Source organism: Globicephala melas, chromosome 19 (genome assembly GCF_963455315.2).
Source record: "Globicephala melas chromosome 19, mGloMel1.2, whole genome shotgun sequence".
Classification (NCBI taxonomy): Eukaryota; Metazoa; Chordata; class Mammalia; order Artiodactyla; family Delphinidae; genus Globicephala; species Globicephala melas.
The window spans coordinates 35,372,705-35,400,476 of record NC_083332.1 but is presented as its reverse complement, the minus strand read 5'-3'; the positions used below and the strand labels follow the sequence as shown (position 1 = coordinate 35,400,476).

General features: G+C 53.1%; 2 protein-coding genes across 4 annotated transcripts in view; both read right to left on the bottom strand.

The window, feature by feature from the left end:
• Positions 1-1,767: 1,767 nt before the first annotated feature.
• CX3CL1 (C-X3-C motif chemokine ligand 1) lies at positions 1,768-13,174 on the bottom strand. Of its 3 annotated transcripts, XM_060288954.1 has the most exons (4): positions 12,941-13,168; positions 7,030-7,150; positions 4,684-5,122; positions 1,770-4,578 (listed from the first exon to the last, which is right to left on the bottom strand). In XM_060288954.1, the coding sequence occupies exons 1-4, from the start codon at positions 13,008-13,010 to the stop codon at positions 4,057-4,059; spliced, it is 1,152 nt and encodes a 383-aa protein (XP_060144937.1). In that variant the 5' UTR covers positions 13,011-13,168; the 3' UTR covers positions 1,770-4,056. The 3 variants fall into 3 exon arrangements, with proteins under 3 accessions (XP_060144938.1, XP_030703940.2, XP_060144937.1); XM_060288955.1 differs by lacking the exon at positions 7,030-7,150 and having other exon boundaries at positions 1,768-4,578; positions 12,941-13,073; XM_030848080.2 differs by having other exon boundaries at positions 1,769-5,122; positions 12,941-13,174.
• A 7,520-nt stretch (positions 13,175-20,694) lies between these two features.
• Positions 20,695-27,772, bottom strand: part of CCL22 (C-C motif chemokine ligand 22) — a 43,778-nt gene continuing 36,700 nt past the window's right edge. The window contains exons 2-4 of the mRNA XM_030847952.2: positions 26,260-26,363; positions 24,920-25,043; positions 20,695-22,409 (exon numbers count right to left, since the gene is read on the bottom strand). Coding sequence (XP_030703812.2) covers positions 22,325-22,409; positions 24,920-25,043; positions 26,260-26,363 — 313 coding nt within the window. The 3' untranslated portion in view covers positions 20,695-22,324. The remainder of the gene's footprint in view (positions 22,410-24,919; positions 25,044-26,259; positions 26,364-27,772) is intronic.

The window sequence follows — 27,772 nt, the reverse complement described above, 5'->3', positions numbered from 1 at the left end:
GACTGAGGGAGAATAAAATTTCCCCACTCTCCATCCTCTTCTGGCACATGAAGAGTTCCTTATCTGAGAATGTGATGAAAAGACAGGGACAAGCATTTTCATTTCAAAGCCTCCGTTGGTGTCTCATGTTGCTGAAAGGGTGGTATTCGAGGAGAGGCTGTGGGGCTGTGACTTTGCCTCCAAGCTCCTTCCTGGGGGTGGGAATGGGCAGAAGCAGGAGGGACTGGACTTGGGGTGGAACGGGAGAGCTACTGCCCACTGCTAAGGGCAGTACTAGAATTTGCAGGGTCTTCCCTGGCGGTCCAGTGGTTAAGACTCCGCTTCCATTGCAGGGGGCGTGGATTTGATCTCTGGCTGGGGAATCCTGCATGCCGCGCAGGCTGCAGCCAAAAAAATAAATAAATAAACAGAACGTGCAGCTGGCGCAGAGGCAGCGATCTCAGATTCTTGCAGGAAGCTCAAACGCAAACGTCTATGGGGCTTGGCAGGTAGGAAAATGAGGGAAGCAGTGTGTAAGAAAAATCATGTGCCCATCATATTCTGTCTTTCCTTGTCCTACTTTTGATGAAGACTTGGGCTCAGAGAAAAATATCCTTAGTATAAGAAAAACAAGAGAACGGTGATGATAAATGGCCACTGACATGGCCACAGGGTCCAGACCACCAAGAGGTGGAAAGGATGGTAGAGAACTGGGGGTTCTCAGCCTGGCCTGCCCCCTCTCAAGGGGCAGCCACTGCTCAGGCCCTGCCCACTGTCATCCTGGGGGTTAAACCACCCAGTGGGACCAGACCTTCTGAATCACCTGAGAGAACATAGAAAAGTGAGCTGGTGTGTGTAATTTCCTGATTTTTATTTATTTATTTTGCGGTACGCGGGCCTCTCACTGTTGTGGCCTCTCCCGTTGCGGAGCACAGACTCCGGACGCGCAGGCTCAGCGGCCATGGCTCACGGGCCCAGCCGCTCCGTGGCATGTGGGATCTTCCCGGACCGGGGCACGAACCCGTGTCCCCTGCATCAGCAGGCGGACTCTCAACCACTGCGCCACCAGGGAAACCCAATTTCCTGATTTTTAAATGTTGCCTCTAATTTTTAAAAATACCATGTAGACATCGAATCTAAGATGGCTTTGATTGCAAAACATTCTGATATTTAATAAACGACTAATAAAGAACAAAAGACCTGTCAATTAAACTGTGATAAGTCATTGATTGTAGGACAAATCCCAATTCCAAAGATGTCACAATGTGAAAAAAAAATGTGGCTCTAAGAATCCTTGAAATACTGTATAATAATAAGCTGGGCTTGGCCTTTGGCACCTTGTACAGTTTCCAACCTACACAACTGTACAGAGCAGCTCTTATGATGCCACCTTGGGCACTGGAGGTTTATACTTGGGTCATATCAATGAACACCCGAGTCCCTTGAGGAGTAATCCCTCTCTGATCTTCATCTGGACCAGCAATGAGTCAAGGCAGTAAAGAGGAAAATGTGGCCCAGATTGTTCCTGTGGGTCACTAGATCACTAATGGTGATACCAAGGCCCCCAAGATGGTGGCTTAGTAGACATGGGCCAGGGGTGGGGTGGTGGTTCATAAGGGATTCTGATTCCTGCCAGGGATGGGAGCCACCAGAAGTCTCACACCTGATTTTATACATGGCCCAATGTCACATACCTGGGCAGAGCAGAGCCAGGCCAGAGACTCAACCCTCCCCAGCCCCGTTCCCAGTGCCCCCTTCTCCTGCTGACTGTCAAGATCCTGCCCCTCTGCCCCACGGGTCCCCAGTACTTCTCCAGAGAGTCTTTTGTTTGTTTGTTTCTTTGTTTTGGCCACACAGCTTGGCATGCGGGAACTCAGCTCCTGGACCAGGGATTGACCCATGCCCCCTGCAGTGGAAGCGCGGAATCTTAACCACTGGACCACCAGGGAAGTCCCGCTTTCCCAGAGAGCCTTGGCCTCTCCTTTGTTCCATCCTCCGGAGGCTCTGGTCCTGAGCCTGCCCTAGGAAAAGCAACTTTATTTGATTCACAAGACTTTTCAATTTTATTAGTAAAATACAAAATGGCACAGACATTGGTGACAGTGTTGGAAAAGCAAAAGGATCAATCAACTCCTTCTGAAGTCCTCCCCAAATTGTCTTTGTACCTGTCCTGCTTGGCGGAGCTCACAAAATCCGTGGAAGGGGGACACGCTGTCCCCAGCTGCTTTCTCACAGAGGGGAGCCCCTTCACGGGTGCCCGTCCCTTGAAGGCTCCCAGGCCAGAGAAGCCCCCAAAAGTGCATTCAGATCCACTGTCTTCCTCTCTGAGCTGTCAGAGTGCCACCAACCGGAGCCAGGCCCAAACATCCTGTGCCATGACCTGCAGGGGAGTGCAGGAGAGCCAGGCCGGCAGGGAAACACGGCTTCCCTCTCTGTGGACCGGAGCCCTGGGTGCTTCCTCTCAGCACCTGTCTACAAAGGAGCATGCCACCTGTACCTGGGGGAAGCCTAGCCCATGGGACACCCCTCTGGTGGAGGGCAAAGAACGCCATCAGAGACAATCGGAGGGAGGTGGGGAGCTGCCGCCAGGGACCTGAGAGACCTGCAGGTCCGGCTCTGACTGCGGGGTGCTGGCCGGCCCGGTGAGCCTTCGGCCCCATCCAGGCCTGCCCCGAGTCTTCAGTGCCAAAAAGAGAACCTCTGACTTCATGCCCACAGCTCCCCTCCCCTGCCGGTCCCTCCCCACAAGACAGAGTCCCTTTCAGAAGTAAACACGGGAACCTCAGCTTTCCCTGGTGGATTCTGATCTCATGGAAATTCCTGGCCCTGCCTGCGGGGCAGACGAAGGTGAGGGGAGAAGAAATCAGAGTGCAGAGGACAGTGTTTTCAGGGCGCGAGAGGTGGAAGAGGACCCAGGCCGCAGGAAAGAAAGAGAAAATGCCTGACTCGGGTCCCTAACGAAGAAGCGAAGGAGCCGCAGCCGCTCCCTGGCTCCTTTCTCGGAGCCTGCAGGCCTCCCCTCCTTCTTCAGCCTGTCACTCGTCTCAAAGCCAGCGGGGCCGGAGGGGGGGCCTTCAAAGTTGGTCTCTGCGCCTCAAGTACCCCAGCCTAGCCCCCGCCAGGGGGCCCACACTGCTGACAACGGGGCAGGACCTCCAGGTCCCAGCGTCCATGGAAGTGCCGGTCTCATCGATTGGCAGAGACCATTTCTTCTGATGAAGGTTGAGAGGCTGCCCCCGGGGTCTGCAGAAAGGGGTCTCTGGATCAACTAGTGATGCCTGCCAGGGCTACAGGCTATTGCCACATATGTGCTGTCCCTCTCCCCTTTCACACGTGGGAAACCAGAGGTATGAATGCCTTGATGGGTTGCTGGTGGGCCTGGGACTAGACCCCCCCGACCTTCACGCTCGTAGTCAATGCTCCTTCACAGCACAGACAGGGCAAGGCAGCGGGTGGGAATCAAAACCACTGGATAACTTCATTTCCCATTCCCATGATGCCTACCTGAGGGCAGATCCTTCGCCGGGATCAGTCCCAGGAAACACCACACTAGCCTCATGCAAGAAAAGACAGGCCCCCGGCTGGGGCATGGGGTCTATACAGGGGGCAGGGGAGCTAGCACCGCAGGTGGCCGGGGTGACTGGCAACCACAGCGGGACCGAGAGACACGATGAGGTCTGAGGGAGTGGGGAGAAGTGGCCTGGCCTAAGCCTCGTTGGTAAGAAGGGATGACTGTGGTACCTGCAGGGGTATGGGTCAGAGGGGCCGGGCGTTCAATAAATAATTGTTCACTGGGGCTGGCACGGTATCTAAGGGACCCTCTAACCAGCCAACAGCAGAGGGGAGTTTTCTGACTTGGGACATTGGAGCGAGTTGTGGAGGCCACCCCCTCGGTCCGCAGTAGGTCAAGGATGGTCAAGGGTGGCCTCCAGGAGCTGGGGGCAGTTCCGCCCAGAGGATCCCACCTCCTCACTCCAGTCATTCCAGCTTGGGCCAGACTCTTGGGTGAGGGTGAGTGTGAGGATGGGGGACCCCAGGCAGCTGAGTTGAACAACTGGATGCAGGCAGGTGGGCAGCTCATACTGGCACCAGGACGTACGAGTTACTGCCACAGCTCCGGGGGACGTAGCGAAGCCCCTCCACCATGTCTCCTGCCATCTTGCGGGGGCAGCCCTGAAGGCTCTGGTAGGCAAACATGGCCACCCCCAGGCAGAAGAGGAGACCGAGGAAGGCCAACAGCCCCACTGCCTGCCTTCGGGTGGCTGCCTGGGAGTCGGGGATGGGAGTGACGAGGACACCCAGCCTCTGGGGATCCATGGTGGCGTGAATGGGCTCCTTGGCCTTGGGGGTCCAGCTGCCAGAGGCCAGTGGATCCGTGCTGGGGACCCCTTCAGAGGTTACAGGGACCACGAAGACATCGGACACGCTGCCGAGCCCCATGACAGCATCCGTGTGAGCTGAAGTGGGACCCAATTCTTTGGACCCTAGAGAGTTCTCTGGCGTGGGGTCCTGTCCCTTGATCCACTCAGGTTGGCCTTCGGACCCAGTGTTGTTCTCTGGGACTGTGTGTGAAATAGTGAGGGCCTGGGTGGAGGGGGCCTGGGTGGAGGGGGCCTGGGTGGGGAGGGTCTGGGTGGAGGGGGTCTGGGTGGAGGGGGCCTGGGTGGAGGGGGCCTGGGTGGAGGGGGCCTGGGTGGAGGGGGCCTCAGAGGCTTTCCCGTCAGCCTCGAGGTCTGCCCCAGGTTGGTAGGCGGTAGAGCTCTGCCAAGACGTGGTGGTGGTGACGGCAGGCTTGTTGAAAAGCTCAGTTGTCTCGGGCCCTCCATCCGGAGTCTTTGAAGTGGAGGGGGACCTGGTCCCCCTGGAATCAGCCACTACTGGTGGCAGCTCTGGGGAAGTCCCGAAGGCCCTCTGTGCCTCCTGGCTACTGCTTTCGCTTGTGAATTTGGTCTCTGAGGCCTCAGACCAGTCCATCCCCCTGGTGGCTGGGCTGGTCCTGGGCTCACCCACGCCGATTTGCTTCTCGAATGTGCCGCCATTTGGAGCCCGAGCAGCAGCCTTGCGGTCTAGATGCTCCATGGCTTTCTGGACCCATTTCTCCTGCGGGTCAGCACAGAATAACTTTTCCTTCATGGTCTTCAGGCTGCAAGGAAGGAAGACGAGGGACCCAGTGATGCCCAGATGCCATGCGGAGTAGGGGTATCACGCACATGCACTGCAGGTGAGCAGACCTGGCTAGAAACCCTGCCCCCACCACTTACTAGCTGGGAGCTACGAGTTCTTAGCTGGGGCAGCTCAGCTTATGGAACTTCCGTGTTCTCACCTGAGAACCGGAAAGAGAGTCCTACCTTCCGCGGGGTGACCAACCATCCCAGAAAAACTGGGACTGAGGGCGTTCTCAAGATGCGGGTCTTTTTGTGAAAATTCCAGCAAACTGGGACAAGTGGGTCACCCTACTTCTGTGTTATTGTAGAAGATGAAAATGATGTAAAGCCCCTGGTTCAGAGTAGGAGATCAGCAAAATAATAACAATGTTAATAATAATGTCATTAACATGAAGGTGGGGGCTGTGGGCTGCAAGTTTTCTGATTGGGAGAAGATGTCACCGGTGTTCTCTGGCAAGCTTGGTGGTGGGGCCTCCTCACTCTGGAAAGGACTCGATGTCATAACGTCCTCTTCCTCCTCTCCCTCGGTTGCAGGCTGCCCTCCGGACCTCTACCCTCTTCTCCTAGTGTGTATCCTCAGACTGAAAGGGCCCCTAGGGAGCTCCGACCCTATATATGGTGGCCCTGCTGGGACCCTGAGCGCCATCCAAATCTTGAACTTCCTTTGAAGCTGCGTGTGGCCGGTTTACTACCGAGACCACAGCTCAGAGCTGGCGGGGACCCTTGCTCCACGCCATGACCTGTGCTAGGCATTTTGCCTGGTTAAACTTCACACCCATCCTGTAAGATGGCTACCACGTGCACCCCCATTTTACAGATGAGAAAACCAAGGCTCAGAGAGGTAATGTAAATGTGCCTGGCTCCAGTATGCTAGGAAGCCAGAGAGGTCCAGAAAGCAAGCGTGACCCTGTAGGCCCCACAGGTGCAGTGCTGCCCTAGTGCCATCATTCCCTCTCTGGAGCGTCCCACTTCCCCTTCGCTTACAAAATAGAAGCATATACGTGGGGGAGTCTGGGGGAAGCGAGTCTTGACAGGTGAGCAGAGAGGTCAGGCAGTAGCAGACATGCTCCTCTTAGTAACAATCAGTGGGAGGAAGTACAACTTCCTTTAGCTGAGACCCTACTTCAAAGGCCCACTGGCCATTTCCTGTTGCCAGGACTCAGGGTCTGGTTGAGTCTGGCTGAGGCCGCTTTAAGACCCAAAGGTCAGTCCTGGGGAAAGGCCTCAGCGCTGGGCGATTGGCAGTACCCAAGAAGGATCCCAGAGGAGCAAGCAGCCACCATGGCCAGGGATCCCAATAGTCAGAGGGGAAGCTGGCTTGGCTTGACCCCTCCCCAAAGTCTCAGAGGGATTCTATTTCCCCATCTGTCCAATGGTGATAAGAACCTTGGCCTCTCCTATTGCCAGCAGCTTCTGGGCACCCTGCCAAGCACTTTAGTTTCATTATCTCTTTTCAGCTTCCGCAAACTACCCATTTTACAGATAAGGAAACTAAAGCGCAGAGGGTAGGCAACATGACCAGGGCCACCCAGTCTGTAAGTGGTGAAGCCAGGATTTGTACCAGATCTGTTGGCGTCTGGAGCCTGCACATTCAGAGCACCGTGTTTTCATCCCCCATGAAATCCAGCAGGTTCGAGGGCTGCATAAACACCCTTTGGCCCAGAAGGAATCATCACCCTGGGTGGCATCTCCAGGCCACGGCTGTTCAGGAAGCCACAGCTCATCTTTGCCCTCACAGATAGTAAGATTGGCGAGGAGGCTAGCAGGTCAGGAGCCAGAGAAGAGCCCAGCTTTGGGTGACAGGATGTGGACACGAATTAGCGGAGGCCAGGGAACCACCCCCGGGGCCTGAAAGGAACTCAGAGGCCAGGAGAGCAGTACCTACATGATGGCACGTTTGCCGCATGATTCTTGATTTCGTTGGTAGTGAACTAGACGAGCCACGGGGATCTCCGAGGTCATTTTGCCGCACGTGATGTTACACTTCTTCACACCGTGGTGCTGTCCTGAGCCCACAGAGGCCCCCAGTCAGCAGGACTGTCCATGGGCATCTGGCTTCCCAGCCCCACGCCAGCTTGTCCCTGCCGCGCACCCCCCAAACCAGAACCGATGCCCCACACCCTTGACCTCAGCCCCCTGTCCCCGGCCACACCTCTCTATGCCTCAGTTTCCCCACCTGTAAAATAGAGACAGCAATAGAACCTACCTCAGAGGGTTGCTGTAAGGTGATGAAAATGAATTCTTACTTATAAAGCTCTTATTGCCTGGCACATTGTGTTTAATTTTAAAAATGAAATCGCTATAGTTGGTTCACCCAGGGGAGAGGAGTGTGAGACTGACAAGGATCTGCCTGAGGTCACACAGCCAGCAAGTGATGGAACAGGCTCTCCTGCCGGGCCTGGCTCTCGGCCCTTCTGGGCCCAGGGCGCTGCCCTTCCCCCCACCATGCTTTTACTCCAGTAAAGTCACCTGCTCAGCTATCGCCCCCTCCCAACCATATCCCATCCGTCCCTCTCAGCCTGATCCATACTTGTGGATTTCCGCAACCTCTGGGACACACCCAGACCTCGGTCCATCCACAGCCCACGTGTATACCCTATGACACACGCGTACACTCATAGCAACAAACACAATGACACATATATATATGCCCCCCACCCCCCCAAAAAACACATAAAGGCATACATGCAACCAGGCACACATAGCGGATAATACAATTTGTTAAATATATAAGTACAACCACCTTCTAAGGAGTGTGCTGAGTAGGTGATCCTTTGTTCTGCCATTAAGAGCCAGGATGATTTTGGAAGCACTTTCTCGGGAGGAACGCAATGGGCCATTTGGATTCCCAGTTCAAGCTGGGAGCAGGCGTAAGGAGGAGGAATGGAGATGCGTTGTACATGGAGTGGGGACAGAGTGAGATGGGCGGGGGCCTGCAGATGGCTGCGTCCCACGTGGAGCCAGACAGAAACCCCAGGACAGAATGACGGTGACCCAACAGATAGCTGAGAACCCAGACATTTTATATAAACATTTGAAGTGGTTTGCATTGCATTTCCACCTTCCCCTAAAATCTCCAGCAAAATTTACTCTGTTTGCTGTAAGCTCTAGAGGGGTATGCAAAAAATGAGGAAGAACCTGAGTGTCAGATCTGGGTCAAGGTCATATGCCGCCGAAGCATGACCTTAGAGGGTTTTGCAAAAATCTAGAGGCCAGGACTTCCAGGGCAGTGGAGCTGAGGGAACAAACTAATTTAGCTCTGCAGAGCTAGGGAGGCCCCAGGTGACCCCCCCCCCGGGGTTCCACCAAACCACACACAGCTCACACACAAATACTTATGTGTGTGGACACGCAAACCAAATACAGGCGTGCACACACACCTTCTAGAATCTGCCACCCCTTCTCTCATCATTTCCCCTGCCTCGGCCCACCCTGCTTTGTGGGAAAGAGGGTGCAGGGCTTGCAGGGTGAGGCTGGGCCATCAGGGGGCAGCAGTAGTAGCCCCGAGGTGGGCGGCGGGCTCCCTGCCGCTGGTCCCTGAGTCACCGGTAGCCCTTTCTCTCTGAGGAAACAGGATGTGAAAGGCGTTTTATCACCCTCCTTCTCCCACAATGGGACCTCAGAGTGACTCAGCTGCAGCCCCCCCAGGTCCTGTTGAGTAGAGCCAGGAGCCGGCCCCTGGACTGGTGTGGCAGGTGACTTCCAGAGGAATTCCCAGAAAAATGGTGCCCCCGGATGGCCTGGACCCGGGAGAGGCTGTCCAGCGGACAGGAGGGATAAGCTCGGGCAGGTTAATTTGCTCTTCTGACTTGCTTCCACTGCCCACCCCCAGGGCTTAAAGAGCCACAGAGGCGGCCTGTCCTAAATTCTCCGCCCTCTGCCGTGGTGCCTGAATGGCCCCGGCCAGGCTCTGTTCTTGGTTCTGCTTGAGAAGGTTGTGTAACTAACTGGGGGGTCTTTTCTTCTCAGAGCTGAAATTTTCTTTTCTGTAACTGGAGATAATGCCTCCACCAGCCAGTCATCTATTACCTGTCATATGAGTGTCAGGAGGACAGGGACCTTGTACGTCCTGGTGTCACAGTGTTTCCCAGCATCCAGCATAAAGTAGATATAAATATTCATCGAAGGAAATAATGTCTCAATCTACTTATCCCTTCACATACCTCCCCATCCATCTATCCATCCACCCATTTATCTGCCACCCCCTTGTCAATCCCCTACGCATTCCCTGCCACCCACCTGTCTACCTCTCATCCATCTCCACTCACCCTGGTCCATCAGTCTATCTGTGCCCCACTCACCCACGTATCAGCTGTCCATCCCCTACGCATCTTCCGCCCCCTTCATCTCCCCACCCCTCCATCTCTCACCAGCCCACTCACACATCTTTCATTATCCATCCATTCATCCATCCACTTCCTGACTCAGGCAACACTTGTCTGAATTACTTTTGAGTATCTGCAAAGACCCAGACCCTCTTGTCCTTAACCCTGAGCTCCTTCTCCCAAAGGTGCTGGTGCTGAGCTTGAAGAGAGCACCTCAATCCCAATAAATGCTATCAGATCACCATGTTTACGCAGTCAATCAACAAATGCCGACCTGGCTCTTGCCAGGCCCTGTGAGGAGTAGAGGGAAGAACAAGGCCCATCTCTGCCCTCAGAAGTCTCCCAGCCTGATGGACAGCTAAGACATAACCACAAAGTATCAGAGCTTTTCTTAGTAGAACACCTACTGTGTTTTGGACCTTATGCTCAGCACACACACATCTGCTCTCATTAATTCTTGCAAAGGGATGATTTTTATCCCCATTCTAAAGATGCAGAAGCTGAGAATCAGAGAGGTTTAATGACTTGCCCAAAGCCACACAGCTGCTTAGTGGCAGATCTGGTTTTCCTCCCAGCCCCTAGACATCCACTGTTCTGGGCTGCCTTAAACACCAGGTAAAAACACCGTGTTCCAGAACAGACCCCAAATGTGCCAGGGTTTACAGGAGGGAGAGACCACTTCCAGCTGCAAGTGATCAGGAGACGTTTCTTAGAGGAGGTGTACATTAGGCTGGACCTCAAGGACTGTTTGGAGGATTACAGGCAGGAAAAGATGGGAATGTTCTGGGTATTTCGGTGGTAGAGAAGGCTTGAGCCATTGCTCAGCTGTGTGTCCTGGACGAGTGATTGAGGTTCTCCGAGCCTCCATTCCCTCACCTGTAAAATGGACATGATAACACCTGCTTTGCAGGATAGTTATGAGAATGAAGCTTTAAAAATACCTGGACCCTTAGAGCAGGGTTTTCTCAACAGCAGACACCACTGACATCCTGGACCACATAATTCTTTGTTATGGAGGCTGTTCTGTGAGGACATTTGGCATCATCCCTGGCCTCTATGTACTAGGTGCCCGAGCACCCCCCAACCAAAATGTAACAACCAAAACTGTGTCCAGAAATTGCAAAATGTCCCCTTGGAGGCCGAATCCCGCACTGAGGAGTGCTGCCCTGGAGACACCCATGCGTCCCCGCCCAGCTCCCTCAACGCCCCCTTCTTCCCTGACCCACTACTTGAAACCTCAACACCTTCCCCACCACCCCCGACTCCCTGCTTTTTTAAATCACAGCGCTTTTTTCCTTCGAACAGACCAAATCTGTTTATTTTGAGGACTGTCTGTCTTCTCCAGTTGATGCTCAGCACGCCGAGGGCTGGGATCTCTGGCAGTTGTATTCACTGATGTGGCCCCAGCACCTAGCATTGTGCCTGACACGTAGTAGGTGCTTGGCCAGTGATGAATCAACAAAATGCACAAGGAAGCGCTTTGTGACATATGAGATCCTAACCAACGGAGACACAGAGGAATTTTAATTTAAGTTCGACTTGGGCCTGGACCTGACCTGGATTTATCCTCCCCTGCCTTCCCCCCACCCACACCCTAACCAGGGGGGCAGACGACAGCAGCTTAATTCAGATTTTTTTTTCTCTCTTTCTTGCTGGAGCTTGAGTGGGAGTGAATGCGTCAGTGCTTGGGGAGAAAAATTCTCTGCTCTGACTTCTATCTGCATGTTTGTTATATAAAGCAGAGGAGCCTCTTGCCTGACACAGCCCTGCAAACCCACATTTGGGAACTGACGCCGCCACCCTGCACCAGCCAGGGCAGTAACCACGAAGACCCCAGCCCCCTTCCGGGCCTCTGTGGCTTGTGGACAACTCCCTAGTCCTGCAGGGGTTCCCAGGGGCTCTCTCAGAGGCACAAATGTCAGTGTGGCTAAGGACTTCCAAGATGAGCCCGGCCAAGTGCCCAGTCTTAAAGGAGGAGAAACTGAGGCTCAGAAAGGTTGAAATATGTGAGTACGTCCCAGCAAAACCAGTGACCAAGATTAGGGCAGGAACTTGATGATTCTGAAGCCTCGGGCTGCTGGACAGAGCATCCAGAGTGCCCCCAGGATCCCCTCTCCATCCTAACATAGAAGGCCTCCACCCCCAGCTTCGTATAAGTAATCCCTCCTCCTCCCACTTTCAAAGCGTCCTCATAGACATTAGAGCCTCACCACGTGGAGGCAATAGCTATATTTAAACGTGCAGCAGCTGGGACCAAAGAAAGTAAGACCCCACTCAGGGTCAGGGCTATGGCAAAGCAACCTCCATCGGAGTCCACGTCTTCCAGTACCCACTATCCCCAAACCCCTCAGAGCTCAGTGTTCTAGCCCAGGAAGCAGGAGGGCCAGCGGCACGAGGCCCGCACCACACCACCCACCTGCTCTCTGCCCCACTGGTGGGTTTTCCCCAAATAGAGGGACTCGGGGGACAGTTTGCTCCACGGAGGTGCTCTGGAAGCTGGAGACCGGTTCTCATTTTCCCAGCCTGGCTGTGTGCCCTAAGGCAGCCTCCCACCCTCTCTGAGCCCCAACCTGCCGGATGGCCCGGGTATTCCCTGAGGATGGGGCTGACTCAAACGGTTCTTGAAGGCAGTGTGATGCACAGATGTGGTGAGCATGCATCCACACTCTCTCCTGCACCCGGTCTTACCCTCTCCTGCCCTACTTGCTGGCTGTGCATCCTCAGGCCAGTTTCTAAACCTCTTTGGGCCTCCATCTTACTCATGTCGGGTGGGACGGATACATCATGCCTTATCAGGTCCCAGGCTCCAGAAAGCAAGTGACTGGAGGTGCAAACATTTCTAAGCTATGCTGGTAGGAGAAAGGCAGTATCATGGGGGAGACACAGGCAGAGGGACTGGGGGCTACAGGCCAGAGGAACAGTGATGAGCCAAATTCATGAGCTGCAATGACCTTGACCTCCACTGGTCCTGGGCCCCCTACTCCTGGGAAGGACTTGAAATCAGGGCAGGAGAAAGTCCCAGCTGTGGCTTAGCCCAGGGCCAAGCTGAGACTCAGGAGTCAGGGCTGTGCAGGGAGACCGGCCCACAGTCTGCCAGGGCTCCCACCCCAGCGCCCACCAAGAGCATCCTCGGGCTTCCCACAGTCCCACCTCCTGGCACCCCTCCACACCCGGCATCTTGTGCTGCCCCCACCACCTCTCTGTGCTGCCATGCTGTCGCCACCTTGCTCACTGGGCCAGGCAGGGACAGTCTCCGGAGATGGTAAATCTTTCCAGCCGGAGCGGCAGCCCTGAGTCCGGGACCACCAGCAGGGAGATGCCCAGCCCCCTCCGGCATATCAGTCAGGAAGGGGCTGCCACGGATCTCAGCCTTACCCGGGCAGGGTCCGGGGGCCCTCATGGAGGCCTGAGGGGCAGAAGTGGGGCTGGGGGCTCCCCAACCCCGCTTATGCCTGAGTCCACCACACTCACCAGCCAGCAGCACGATCAGATGGCAGAGGGCAGTCAAACGGAGCAGCCACGAGAGAGGTGGAAGAGCCATGGTCGAGGGGGTCCGGGGGTGCCGGCGCAGGCGGTGGGGGCCCTCGTCGGGGCTCGGTGCGGTCCCCTCGCTGCCTGAGCTCTGCCGCGGTTTATAACCGGGCTCCACTGCCTCTGCCTCGCTCGCCCCCACAGGCAGCAGGCAGGCGGTGGGAGGGGAGAGGAAGGGAGCGAGTACAGTGACTGAATTCCTTAGCATGTTGCCAAGGAGCTGAGTCGGCTCCCAGGCTCTGGGTGAGGGCTCCTGGTGGGGGTAATGGGCTGGCTTCTCATACGGGGACCCGCCTGCGAGGCTGGACGAAGCCTGCTAGGGTTCAAAGGGCTTCCCCTCCTCCCATCTGCTAGGACCACCTTCCTACTGGGAGCTGGCACACGTCCTAGGGTCTGACCTGGGGTCCTAGCTCTTAAGTGGGCAGTAAACCAAAGGACAGAAGACTAGAGAATGCTGGCTGCGGGCAAGCCAGGAGGACACAGGGCCCGTCAGTCTGGGTCTGACGAAGTCTCCTTTGTTCTGGGAGGTAGCTCTCCCACGCCAAGAAGGACCTCCAGCCCTTACCTCTTAAAGCCCCAACGCCTGGGGGACCTTGTTCATCGAAGTATCCTCCGAGCCCAGCATGCAGCCTGGCGCACAGTAGGGGCTGCGTACAGCAAATGCCTGCCGAAAGAATGATCCAGCCCAACTTCATAGGGACAAATGGGCAAACTGAAGCCCAGAGAGGGGGCAGAATCATGCCAGGTCACAGAGGTCATCAGAGCAGAGAACCCACCTCCCGCTGTCACAGAGAAGAGTAGACGTGAGCAGGGCGTGGGCAGTTCAGGCAGGACACAGGCAAGAGCCCCGGCCTCCCTGCTTCCAGCCCCGCTACCTGTCCTTTCCTCATTTGCACCCACTCCCATAGCTGGCTCTGGCCCTCTGTGAGCCCACAGGAAAAACACGGTTGCCAGCCTCACCCCTGGTAACTCAGGGCCTCTCGGTTGGTCCTTAACTCAATAGCATGCTTGAAAAAGTCCGGCCCCTCACGGGGGCTCCATCTGTACAAGGAGGGAGTTGGGCTTATCCACTGAGGAGGGAGCTGCGCAGCTCTGACTTTCTGGGTTCTCTCTTTGTTAGAGGTGGTGACAACAGGACCAGGCATGATCGGCCATCAGCTCCCACCAAACTGGTATAAGGGCTTGCTGGTATAAATGGGTGCAGCACAGCTGCTTTCATGGCTGCTTTCCCTGCAGGCAGTGGCAGTAATGCCCAAGACTCTGGAAGAGTCTAACAGGAGCCTAGCCCAGTCTGGGACAGGAGTTAACTGTGAACCCACTCCCGTCTAGGCAAGTCTGGGCTGCCAGCCAGAGCAAAACCAGTTTGTGAGGCACTGTTGCAGGCTACGGAGCCAATTGGTCTAGGCTGGGCTGGGTGGAGGGGTCACAGCTCCCAAGGCCAGGGTACCTGTCTCTCACCCAAGCACAGTAAAGCTGCCTACGGTGTGGAGCTAAGAGCCTGGACCCTCCTTGACAGGGAGGAACACCCCTGGCACTCGCCAATGTCCGCTCAGGCTCGGAGAATCTGTCGCAGCCCATGCAGATACGAAGCTAGTAACCTTCACATCCCTCGGTGTATAGCTGTTGAGGCCCAGAGGAGGACAAGAAGGGAAATAAACTGAGGTCCGAGGCTTTCTGTTCTGCCCAAGTAGGAGCAGATGAAGAAAAGGGGGAGGAGAAAGAGGAGGGGGAGGGCCAGGGATAGGGGACAAGTGGGAGGAGGAAGGGGGAGAAATAGGGAGGAGGGAAGGGGGAGAGGGGAGAGGCGAGAGGCAAGTCCTGGGAAGCCCCACACTTCATAAAGGACAAGACCCGGGTTGGGCCAGGTATTTGGGGGTAAAGACCCTTGTTCCCTTGGCCCCAGACTATGCTCCAAAGAAGGATTTAGAAAGCAAGGGCTTTGGGATCAGATGATCCTGGCTCTGCCACTATCTCTGCGTGATCTTGGGCGGCTTCCCTGCCTCTCTGAGTTCACACTTACTCTGAGATAGGTACTGTTTTAAGTGCTTTGTATGACTCATTCAGGAAATCATGACAACAAACCCAGGTGTAAGCAAAATACCATTATCGTGGTCCATTTTATGGATGGGGAAACTGAGGCATGCAGAAGTTAAGGAATTTTCTGAGGATCACCAGCCAGGAAGTGGGGGAGCTGGATTTGCCCCAGCCAGCTGGCTCTGGAGTCTGAGCTCCTGATCACCAGACTACACCACCTCCCTCCATCCCCACTTCGTGGAATGCTGTGAGAATTGAGTTTGTGCCCTTAAGGTGCCGGTTCAGAGCCTGGCACGAAACAGGTGCCAAAACACAGATATAACACTGTTTTTCTTTGTTCAGCCCTTGGGAACGTCCTCTATCTTCTACTGGTCCAGCTTTCCCTCCCATAAAATTGGAATGGTCACCCCACCTATCTCATCAGGGTGTTAAGAACTGAGTTTAGATTCAATTCAGACACAGGAGCCAGGCTTTTAGGTTGGTGGGACCTGGAGACAAACATGACTCCACCACTTATGAGGGGTATCACTTTGGGCAAGTGACTTAACCTCTCTGAGCCTCAGCTTCCCCTTCTGTAAAATGGGATGCTAAAGCCACCTCATCAAATCACTCCCTGGGGGAGTTCATAAAACTAAGGACTTTCAGAGTGCCTGGCACACAGAAACCATTGGTGTTTGTTATTCAGCCCTGATGTGTGCCTGGCACTGTGGTGGGACAGTGTTGGTGGGGGAGCATAGGCAAATAAGCCAAAGTCTTTGCCCCAAGGAACCCCAGCTCACTGGGAGGTAGAAGATGCAAATCTTACCAGGGATTCGAAGGCTACAGGTTTTAGGGAGGGAGAGAAGCCTTTGTTCTTGTCTGGGAATCAAGGAAGGCAGGAATGAGAGACGATATTTCAATCAGAAGATGGACAGAGGGACTTCCCTGGTGGCGCAGTGGTTGAGAGTCCTCCAGCCAATGCAGGGGACACGGGTTCGATCACTGGTCTGGGAGGATCCCACATGCTGTGGAGCAACGAACCCCGTGCTCCACAGCTACTGAGCCTGCGGTCTAGAGCCTGCGAGCCACAGCTACTGAGCCTGCGTGCCGCAACTACAGAAGCCTGTGCGCCTAGAGCCCGTGCTCTGCAGCAAGAGAAGCCACCACAGTGAGAAGCATGTACACCGCTCGCTGCAACTAGAGAAAGCCCGTGTGCAACAACAAAGACCCAACACAGCCAAAAATAGATGAATAAAATAAATTTATTTTAAAAAAAAGATGGGCAGAATTTTGCTTTTTTTTTTTACATTATCGTTTTGAAAAATCTGTAAACAATAAAGAAGAAATGAAACAAAGAGCTTTCCTATCTCTACCAGCAAGATTCAATGATTAGCATTTTTTCATATTTGCTTCATCTTTCTTCTTTTTTTTTTTTTTGCTAAGCCATCTCAGAGTAAATTATGGATGCCTGATACTTTGCCCCTTGAACTCTTCAGCATGTACCTCCATTGTATAGACACCGTCTTACATAAATAGAATACTATTATCCCACCTAACAAAGCTAACAATGATTCCTATGTCTTATAATATTTAGTTAATATTCAAATTTCTCCAATTATCTCAAAATGTATTTTAAGTTTCTTCTCCTTCCTTCCCTTTTTCTCTCTCCTCCTTCTTTCCTATCTATCTATCTACCTATTTATCTATCCATACATATCTATCTATCTATCTATCTATCTATTGAACCAGGGTCCAATCTAGGTTCATGCATTGCGTGTGGTCATTTCTATTTATTGTACGATAGACCTCCTTTACATTTTTCATGACATTGACTTTCTGAAGAGTCAGGACCATTGTCTCACATGCTGTTCTCATTCTTTTTTTTTTTTTTTTTTTACGGTACACGGGCCTCTCACTGTTGTGGCCTCTCCCATTGCAGAGCACAGGCTCCGGATGCACAGGCCCAGTGGCCATGGCTCACTGGGCCCAGCTGCTCCGCAGCATGTGGGATCCTCCCGGACCGGGGCACGAACTCGTGTCCCCTGCATCGGCAGGCGGACTCTCGACCACTGCGCTACCAGGGAAGCCTTCATTCTTAATTTATTGAATTGTTTCATTGTGATGTCATCTAATTTGTTCCTTTACCTTATGTATTTCCTGTAAACTGGAAGTTAGATCTAGAGGCCCGTAGAGCTTGGCTACAAATCCTTGGTAAGAATCCATTATGAGTAATACTTTGTACACCATCACATCCACCACGATGGACAGGTTATTCCACTATTCTTGAGAGATTGATGGTCGACCGCTAGATCTCTCCACTGCAGAAGTGTTATTCCCTTTGTGATTCATAGGTAACTTGCCATATGCAGACAGGCAGGATTTTGACCGACCATTCCAGGCAGAGGGAAAACTTAACCAAGGTGGAAAGCACAGGACTTATGCAGGGGTTGGGGAACGGTCCAATGCCATTGGTTCTGAGGAAGGAGTGGGCCAGGAGGCTGCAGCTGGACACTTTGAAGCTGGAGTGAGGAAAGAGAATGCTGTTCACGGGCAAAGGGGAGCTGGGGATCTTCTGAGCTGAGGAGTAACTAGAGCTGCACTGGGCAGCAGGCAGGTAGGTTCTCTCAGAGTCGGTGGGATGGTAGGGATGGGGGTCTTCCCACCCATACCTGTGCAGGCCCACAGATGGCTGGGGCCCTGCATGGGTGTCCCACAGAGCAGGGAGCCTGTGTCGTTCTTGTGGAACATGAGAGATTCCCCCAGCATTGGAAGCAGAACAGAAACAACATGGGGATCCGGGTGGGGAGCCCTGGGCACCCCTGTGCGGTCCCAGGATGGTAGGAGGAACGTGGTGGCCAGTGCGGTGGTCATCTCCAGGGCCCCTTGGGAACAGCCTTCCCTGCCCCAGCCAGTCCTGCCCAGCTCACCTTTTGTGACCAGTAAAGAGGGCTACCCGCATGCACCCGGCGTTTCCCGCCTCTGTGCACATGCCTGGCCACACCCTCTTTTTTAGTGTGGTAAAATACACATAGCGTAAAAATTAACATTTTAACCACTTCTAAGTGTTCAGTTGAGTGGCACTAAGTACGTTCACAATGCTGTGCAACCATCACCACAATCCATCTCCAGAACTTTCTCAACTTGTAAAACTGAAACTCTGGAGCTGCTAAACAGTAACTCCCATTTCCTCCTGCCCCGGCTGCTGGAAACCACCATTCTGCTTTCTGTTTCTATGCATTTGACTCCTCTAAGAACCATACAGTATTTGTCTTTTTGTGACTGACTTATTTCACTTATCACGATGTCTTCAAAGTTCATCCCTGTTGTAGCAGGTGTCAAAATTTCCTTCCTTTTAAGGTGGAATTATATTCCATTGTACGGATAGACCACATGTTGCTTATGCATCCATCCATCGATGGACACTTGGGTTGTTTCCACCTTCTGACTATTTCAGAAAATGTTGCAATGAATACGGATGTACAAATATCTGCTCCTGTCCCTGCTTTCAATTCTTTTGTGTGTATGCCCAGAGGTGGGATTTCTGGATATGGTAGTTCTATGTTTAATTTTTTGAGAAAGAGTCACAGTGTTTTCTACAGCAACTGTACCATTTTACATTCCCATCACCAATGCACGAGGGTTCCAATTTCCCTACACTCTTACCAACCTTGTTGTTTTTTTTTTTTTATAATAGCCATCTTAATGAGTATGAAGTGGTATCTCATTGTGGTTTTGATTTGCATTTCCCTAACGATTAGTGTTGTTAAGCATCTTTTCATGTGTTGGGTGGGAAGAAATTTTCCTCTACACTTCTAGGTTTTCCTGGCTGGTCTAAGAATTAAAGTGACATGAGACTGATTAACAGGAGAAAATCAAACAAAAGTTTAATAACTTGTATATATGGGAGAGGCCCAGGAAAACGGAGTAACTTGCCAAAATGGCTGAAACCTTCACGTTAAATACTATCTTCAGCTAAAGACAAGAGGTCGCTGGGGGTAGTGGTTTGGGACTTCAAAGGGGAGGACGACGATCCACAGGGAGATAGAAAAGCAAATGTTTGGTAAATAAATGTTTGCTGGGTCATGCAGAGACAACGGGACACAGAGTGGACCCTGATCTCTAGATGCTGCCGAGTCCTCCCCACCACAGTGAGCCCCATATTCTTTGCAGATACCTCTGGCGATAGCTCTGTAACTGTGACCAGTCCTTTATCTAAATTCTTTCGGGCAGTTAAGGTGGGAGTAACAAGGAAAACTTCCCGAGTCTTCTGTTTCTTAAAAATAATCAGCCTAAGTTAGTCCTCATGCCAAAGAGACACATTCTGGGGTGGCAAACATTGCTGCCCTACAATGCGCTTGTTAACCAGTTGAATATCTTCTTCGGAGAGCTGTCCATTCTAGTCTTTGCCCGTTTCGTTATTGGGCTGTCTGTACCTCCTTATGAGATTCTCACAACTACATGCACCATGTGCTTTTATTGCCCCCTATTCACAGAGGGAGAAATTGAGGCTCAGAGGGACCAAGTAACTTGTTCCAGACACGCAGCCAGTGAAAATTCCTATATCTGTCTGAATCCGTGACCTGTGCCCTTCATCATGCTTCTCCATGCCTCCCAGACAATGTTCTAGGTGTCTGTAGCTTCAACCCTGGAAATCCCACTGTGAGAGCCAGATCCAAAGGGGCCCAAAGGCCACTTGTGCCAAGATGTCCATGGAACGGTATGCACACCGAGGAAATAATGAAGATGCAACAAGGGCAGAGGAGTCCTTTTTTTGTTATTGCTGTTTTGGCAGAGTGAGCTGTGTCCAGGAACTTCAGGGAAGCAGGCCCATTTGAGGGTCCAGGGAAGTTAGCGCCAGATGAACTGGGTTTGAAGTGTTCCCCAAACCCACTCCCTCTTCCTCCTGGACACACAGCTTGGTTGCACTTCCCAGCATCCCTTGCTGTCAGGGTGGTCATGTGACTAAGTTCTGCCAATGGCACGTGGGCAGAAGTGATGAGCCCCTCTTCCTGGCCCAGCTCATAAAAAACCTTCCCACAAGCCTCTATTCTCTTTTCTCATCTGCTGGATAATGGAGAGGAGACCTGGTCCTGGAGGTGGGCAGGGCCATGAGAAGGAAGCAGCCTGGGTCCTTGAATGACCACATGGATGGAAGGTCGCCCACAGACCAGGAATGCCTGATAAGACTTCGTGTGAGAAGAAAAAAACTTCTATGGAGTTGAGCCACTGAGATTTGGGGGCTTGTTTTTTGCAAGAAGTAGCATTTCCTGACTGATATACTCTCCTCTGCCTCTGTGTCCACCCTTGAAGTGGGAAGGTTGAGATTGGGTTATTGAACGAATGGATGAATATGGTGCTCAAAGATCTAGACTTGAGGACTGAATGAATGATTTCATCAGCTCCTGCTGACAAGTGGTCCCAGGGTGGACAAATGTGTGGGGTTCCCTGCTGGCACCTGCTCAGCTACTTCCCAGGTCCTCATGTCTAGCTGGGATTTCCCACCTTCTCACAGGGTGACCTTGGGCAAGCCAGCTCACATATCAACGTCAAGGTCCTCCCCACTGGGAGAGAGGGGCCATGCGTCCCCTGCCCCACTTCACAGGAGCAGCACATGCCAAGGAACAAAACAGACATTGTTGTAGAGGATTTATTTTCCAGAAGGCTTGAGGGGCAAGGGCAAGGGCAGGACAGGAGTGGAGGGAGATCCCAGAAAAATTGAAGGCCCTGTGCATGGGCAGTGGGCAGGTTAACACTTCTGGTGCCTATAGTGGGCAAATGACCTTGGGTTCCCGGTGGGACACAAGCCCTGGAAGACACTGAGTTTCATGGCCGGCAAAGCCACATTTTCTGTGACTTGGATCTGAGCCCCACAGCAATCCCATAATGTAGGTATTCTCATTCTCAGGTGAGGCTCAGAGAGGTTAGATGGTCTCCTCAGGGTCACACAGCAACAACCACCCTGCCATACTATACCAGGCTCCCTCCGAAAGGAACAAGCACAGATACCTGGGGAAGCTGTGGTCCTCAAAGAGGTGTAGATAAGTCCTAAGTCCCAGTCCTTAGCCTGGCCCCAGCCACCTGAGAACAACCTCCATCCAAGGCTCTTTCAGTTAACTATACCCCACACATTCACTCCAAGGACCAGGAAATCTCTACCTTGTCCCCCTCCCACACATTTCTTAAAATTCTTCCAGTCATCCATTGGGCCTTTTAAGCATTTGCCCTCTTTTCTTATACATATATAACTAGAGCTTATAATAGCAAGCCAAGGGTACTCATTCACCCCATAGCAGGAATTTGGTTGTCAGCTATTTGGGGAAGGAGGAAGAGGAAATTCGGGACTCTGAAGAGGTCAGGCCTGGATGTTGGAGAAGCAGTAAAAACCCAAGGGAGGCAAGAAGGTTAAAGAGGTAACATGGGGAAGAAAGGTGAATCTGGGTAAATTTGAGGCTTCCTAATGAACCCCGCCAGCCCTTCTCTAGATGACCTTGAGTCTCTGTATTGATGTGTCAGAGCCCTTGAGAGGTGGGAGACGGACATTACTTTTATTGATTCAACCTGCAGCCTCTTATTGAGCCCTGATTCGGAGCCAGGCCCTGTGCTCTGTGCCAGAAGCCGGGAGACAAAAGTAACTCAGGTGTGGATACTGGTCCAGCTGGTGCTGCTGGAGGACAAGCTCCCAGTTCCCGAGAATTCTGGGTAGACTGTGATCAGGGCTGTTAAAAGGGGACAGAGGGCCAGGGGAAGTCTAAAAATGACTCAATTACTGGCTGCTTAGGTTGAGTGATGCCCTGGAGGGCTGGTGGGGTTGGACATGTGCAGAGGATGGGGAGACATTCTGGGTGTCAGGAGCAGCTCGGGAAAAGAGCCAGAAGTGGAAATGTATGACATGGGTTTGGGAGAACAGGGAGCCGGAGTCCAACATGCATGGAGGGAAATGAGGCAGGGCTGGAGGCAAAGGATAAGACCCAGATCTGGAGGGCAGGGATGCCAGGCTCAGGAGCTCTGACCTCAGCCTAGGGCAAAGGGGAGCCATGGAAGGATTTTGAGCAGGGGACTGACTGACCAGGACTGTGGACCCTCTGGCTTTGGTGGGGCAGAGGATGGGTTGGAAGGGTAAGTGGGGAGATGAGAGTGACAGTGGGAGGCTTGACTGGGAGTGACAGCTGCAGACATCAAGATCAGGGACCGCTGAGAGGGTTGTTGGTACCACTGAGAGGGTGTCGGGGAGCAGCTGTAACAGCAGGGAGGTGGGGCTCCATGAGCCTTCCTGGAGGAGCCAAGGCCACGGTCATCAGGGCAGGGCCTGCCTCATTGGTCCAGCCTCTGGAGAATTTTCTTCACCCAGGGCAGTCTGGGATCAGCACAGATCTCTCGGTCCCTCACGGTTAGCAAGCTGGAAGGCGGAAACACCAGGGAGACAAGGAGGTGCCATTAGCATGCAGCAAGGATGCCACAGCCCCGCTGCAGAACCTTAGCAATTATGAGACACCTGCTGTAGGCAAACACATTTCTTAAGACGGAGAGGGGGAGATAAGCAGCAAGGACTTCCCATACCTTCAGCCCCAGCCATGAGTGCCAGGGCAGGCCAGGAAATAGAATGCCCAGGAGTCCCATAATCTTTGCTGACATTGCCTTGGGAGAGAGTATTGGGTAGTAGCCAAGAGCATGAACTTTGGAGACAGCCTATCCGGATTAGAATTCTAGCTCTGCCACATGTTAGCAAGCCCCTTAACTTCTCTGAACCTCAGTTTCCACATCTGTAAAACGGGCATGATAATTCTGGTCCAACCTCATAGGAATTTGATGAAGATATGATGAGTTAATATAAACTGGAGTGCTCAGAACAGTGCACAGCAGACAGTAGGTGATATATAATTGTGCCAGGACCTGGCCTGAACTTTTAACATTGATTTCCTTAATAAGTCCTTACAACAACCCTATGAGCCTCCAATATTCTATCTACTTAATAGCTGAAGAAAGCGAGGCCCAATGGGGTAAAGCAACTTGTCTAAGTGCCAGAGCTGGTAAGACCTGACTCATCGTGCTCGCTGTGAACGAGCATCCCCACCCAGGCCCCTCTGAGAGACCTGAGCACAGAGAGGAGAGGTGAACAATAGCCCAAGACCACATGGCAGTAGTGGGCTAAGGCTTCCACTTTTGCCAGAGCTGCAACAAACACCCCTGATCTGCGTGCACACACACACACACACACACACACGCACCCCCAGATGACCAATAAACAGAAAGAACAAAGAAGGCAGCAAAGCAGTGTTGATCTTGGCCACGTGGACAGCCTGCCCTGGCTGCTTTGTGACACTGGACAAGGCTCAGACCCTCTCTGAGCTTTGATCTTCTCATTCATTGAGCCACATTCTTTCTAGAATCCCTTCTGGCTCGAGATCCAATAATCACATGTGTACCGTCTCTCACTGAGTATCTGTTATATGTCAGGCGTTGAGCAGTACACCTCCCACTTACTATTATTCTGCCCTGTGATGCTTGAGGGGCCCCGTAACTCGCTGTGCACATTTATGCACCTGTAAAAAGGGGACTGTAGGGGCTTCCCTGGTGGCGCAGTGGTTGAGAGTCCGCCTGCCGATGAAGGGGACGCGGGTTCGTGCCCCGGTCCGGGAAGATCCCACATGCCGCGGAGCGGCTGGGCCCGTGAGCCATGGCCGCTGAGCCTGCGCATCCGGAGCCTGTGCTCCGCAATGGGAGAGGCCACAACAGTGAGAGGCCCGCGTACCGCAAAAAAAAAAAAAAAGGGGGACTGTAACAGTACCTGGGACTGTAACAGTACCTACTACATAGGGTTGCTTGAAGGATTAAATGAGTTAATGTTTATAAAGCGTCTATAACAGTGCCTAGCACTTAACAAGCACTCTCTACATGTTTGATTAAAAAAATAAATGAAAGTGATCACTCCCGCTATACTGATTGGGAAACTGAGGCCCAGTATTGAAGTGACCAGAACCGTGGCAGGCCTTCCTGTTTCAGCCTTCTTGTACTTTACCCACAGACCCCTCTGAGGAACAGAAGATGAGTGAGAAGGATTCAGATAAGAAGATGACAGGGCCCCAAAGGGGGTCATAAATCCCCAAGCTCAAACACCCCCCACTCTGTGGTTTGGCAGGCAGCAGCCAGAGGGGCTGCCCCAGAAAGGACAGGTCCCGTCACCCAGCCAGGGGCAGGGGCAGGGGGAGGGGCAGGGGCGGGGGCAGGCTCCAGGCCGAGGAAAAGGAAGCAAAGAAGCAAAGGAGAATGAGAACCTTAGGAGAAAGCCCTAAACGAGGACCCAGGAGTCCTGGTTCCAGCCTGGGCAACCTTGAGCAAGTCACTTCTCCCCTCACCCCGCCCCAAGCCTGTTTCTCCATCTGTAAAATGGAAAGAATAGCACCTCCTTATAGGATCATTGTGAGAATTAAACAGTCATGCTCAGAACAGTGCCTGGCCCTGAGGAAGCACTTAGTGTCAGCTCTTAATATGCTCCTGGTAAGAATAGGCTGCCTCAAGTAACTGACTCCCAGGGCACTGGGATCCAAGATGCTTCTGATGGGAGCATCTTTGCTGACTCAGCGGAACCAGGCATACTGCCCGTACCCTGAACCCTATGCTCTATGGCAGCTCTGCACTACCTATGTGCCTTGCCGGGGTGGAGCGGCACCCTCTGCATCCTCAGAACCTGGCACGCTGCCTGGCACATAAGAGGTGCCTGAGAATATCTGTTGAATGATAACGTGATATTTTTCTTGGTCCACCCAAGCCTCAGCTGAGCCGTCTAGTTCGGCCAAGTGCTCCCAGCTGACATCTGGCTGCATTCCTCCATCCCTGAGTGCACCTGCAGCCTCCCAGGCCCCACCCGTCAAGCTCTCCAAGGTCTTGTCTCCCCGGCTTCCTACTCACACCACGCCAGGCCTCCGGCAGGACTCCGAAGTCCAGTAGTAATATTTCACCAGACGCAGGGGCAGGGGGTGACGGATGTAGTCCCGGCAGCAGATGCTGTCCTCCACGTTGGCACCGTAGGGGCCTGGGGGAGAAGGGTGCTCAGAGGAGTCACAGGCTGCTCTCCCTTGGCCCAAACCTCTGACCCAGCTTTTCTGTTATCACGTGGAAGGTTGGTGTCCAGAGGATTCTGGGCCCTCAAAGTCCCCACTCTTGGGGCCTCTGAGAAGCCGCTGAGTGCCCAAAGTCTACACTCTGCTTTGGTCAGCTCAAGGGAGAGGGATTCAGAATGACCGAGCATCAACAATGCCCTAAGCTCTAGATGGGACCAGACACGCTGAACAGGAAGGAGCCTTAGAACCTTGTTACTCAAGTTGAGGTCTGTGGACCCACACCATCAGCATCACCTAGGAGCTTGTCGGAAAAGCTCGGTGCCTAGTCCCAGCCCTGCTGAACCAGGTGGACACTTTGAAGAACTTCCCAGGTAACCTGAGAACGTCCCTTCAGCTCACATCTACCCTAATCCCCTTCATGGTGCAAATGGTGAGGCTGAGGTCCAGAGATGGGGGAGGACTTGCCCAGATCACACAGCATGACCCTGGAGAGTCAGGACAAGGGCTCAGGCAGAGTCCAGGCATGGAAGCCCGGGTTCGAGTCTCACTCTGCCGTGAGTCACTTAACATCTGAGACCTGATTTCCTCCTCAGACCCAGAGGGTAATAATAGTACCTACCCTATGGGGCCTGTCATGCAGGGAAGGTGTTCAGGAACCCCAATAACTGAGCAGTGTTGTTCCTAGCTCCCAGACTCCCAGTCCAGTTCTCATTCCCCTGCCCATCATAGGGCAGAAGAGTGTACATTGGGATGGAAAGAGAAATCAGGAACCCAGTGTTGAGGGCAGGTTCTGGAGAAAAATGGGGCGGTGAGAGGGCAGGACTGGTTTTCCAAGGGAACATCTATTACCGTTGCTCCTGCCTTTACCCACCCCAGCTGGCCTCCTTCAGTGGCTCCTTCTTCACATCCCAAGGCCCTACCCTTGAGTTCTCTGGAGTAGGAGACGCTGGGCCATGCCCACTACAACCCCGAGCCCAGCTGAGATAGATCCTAGACTCCAAGCCTTCAAGACTATCCATCTAACAGATGTATAAACTGAGGTCCAGAGAAGCAATGGGACTAGCCCAAGAGCCAGCGGCAGATTGGAGTCTTCTGCTCTCAGTTCAGTGCTCTTTCTACCACATGAGGATGATACTCCAGTATCTGACCTTGACCTCTGCAGAGAGCCCTCCCTCTTCCCAGCCTCACCTGCCTCTGTTGCTTGAAGTATCATAGCAAGGAGGATGAGGGCAGCCAGGAGTGGGGTCTGCAGGCTGGCCATACTTTCGTCCTGTGTGTCCCAGCTCAGGTGTCTACAATCGCCAAAGGACAGGAAGCTCTGGTATTTAAACGCTTGCTACACCCACGAGCCTCAGACACTCTTAGTCACCAGTGAGCCCAGAATCTCTGACATTCACGTTATGAAAGAAGAACTCCCACTTCCTCCAGAGAGAAGGAAATTCTCTGTGGCCAGGAACCACTCAAAGGGGACCCCCACCCTGACCTCCCCTCTGGGTCCCAAGAGACTTGCAAAATCCCCCTTGAGCTGGGCCTCTTGGAGGCCTGTTCTCCCTGGGGTCTGCTGGCTGTGTGGCCTTGGCCATGTCTCTGGATGTCTCTGGGACTGAGTTTACCCATCTAGAAATGGGAGAGATGGTTTTGCAGTCCTACGTATTTACCCCAGTGGTTGTTTGTAAATCAAGTGAGAATGTGGACAGGAGCCAAATAGCCCTAAACCCTCACCTGGAACTGAGGCCCATCTTGATGAAGGGTGACCTTCATCACTGATCGGTCTTCAAAGGGAGAAGCCTATGAAGCCATTGGGTTAGTTTCTCTGCCCCATCACCGGTGTCCTCTAGGGCTTCTCACAAAGTCTCAGCTTGGGCCAGTTCATGGTCCACTCAACAGCTATAAAGAGCTTCCACACATTTCCATCTTGCCTGTCCTTCCTTCGCAGCTGTCTCCACGCTCTTCCTCACCCAGCCCCTTCTCAATCTACCGCCGTGTCCCACTGATTCTACTACCTCAGTCTGTCTCGGATCTGTCCACTTATCTCCATCCCCATTGTCCCTGCCCAGTCCAGGCCACCTCCACCTCAGGCTCAGATGCTGGCCCCTCATTCCCCTATCCACACTGCAGTGACCAGAGTGAGTAGCCCGGATTCAAAGCTGCACATGCCTCTCTCCTGCTTCAAAACCCTGCTGTGGCCCCCTGAACCCATGCCCCTGACTGTGGCCTTCAAGGCCTCCATTCCAGACACGACCCCATCACCTCTGCCCAGCTGGTCTCACTCCCCTGAGGAATCACATCCACAGTCCTCAGAGTTTTTCAAAGAGGTCTGTGGCTTGTCCCTGGCCGTGAATGCCCTTGCCACTTCTCTACCGCGTAAACTCCTACTCGTGCATCAGGAGCCATTTGAAATGTCACCTTCTAGGTAAACACACCCCCTCAGGACTCCAAAATTCTCTGAGGTGACCTAGAACGTGGACTTGAACAGACTACATCAGGTTTTCTCTTTCTCAATCTCCTCCCAGAAGCCAAACTCCAAGCTCTTAGAAGGTGGGGTCTCCCTTTATTTGTCTTGGCATTCCAGGGTCTACCAAGAGTGGGGTACATGGTGGGTGCTCAGAACACATCTAATGGAAGAAGAAACCCGGGCTCAGAGGAAGAGGGGCCTTGCCTGTAAGTAGATAAGCCATCCTGGAGTTCAGGACTCAGCACT

What these genes read in the sequence shown, in the direction of transcription:
- CX3CL1 (XM_030848080.2), bottom strand. Translation starts at nt 13,010, where the DNA reads ATGGCTCTTCCACCTCTCTCGTGGCTGCTCCGTTTGACTGCCCTCTGC. An exon ending in TCTGATCGTGCTGCTGGCTG is followed by an intron (nt 7,151 to 12,940) that starts GTGAGTGTGGTG and finishes CTGTGGGCTCAG; the next exon opens with GACAGCACCACGGTGTGAAG. An exon ending in TGCGGCAAACGTGCCATCAT is followed by an intron (nt 5,123 to 7,029) that starts GTAGGTACTGCT and finishes CCTTCCTTGCAG; the next exon opens with CCTGAAGACCATGAAGGAAA.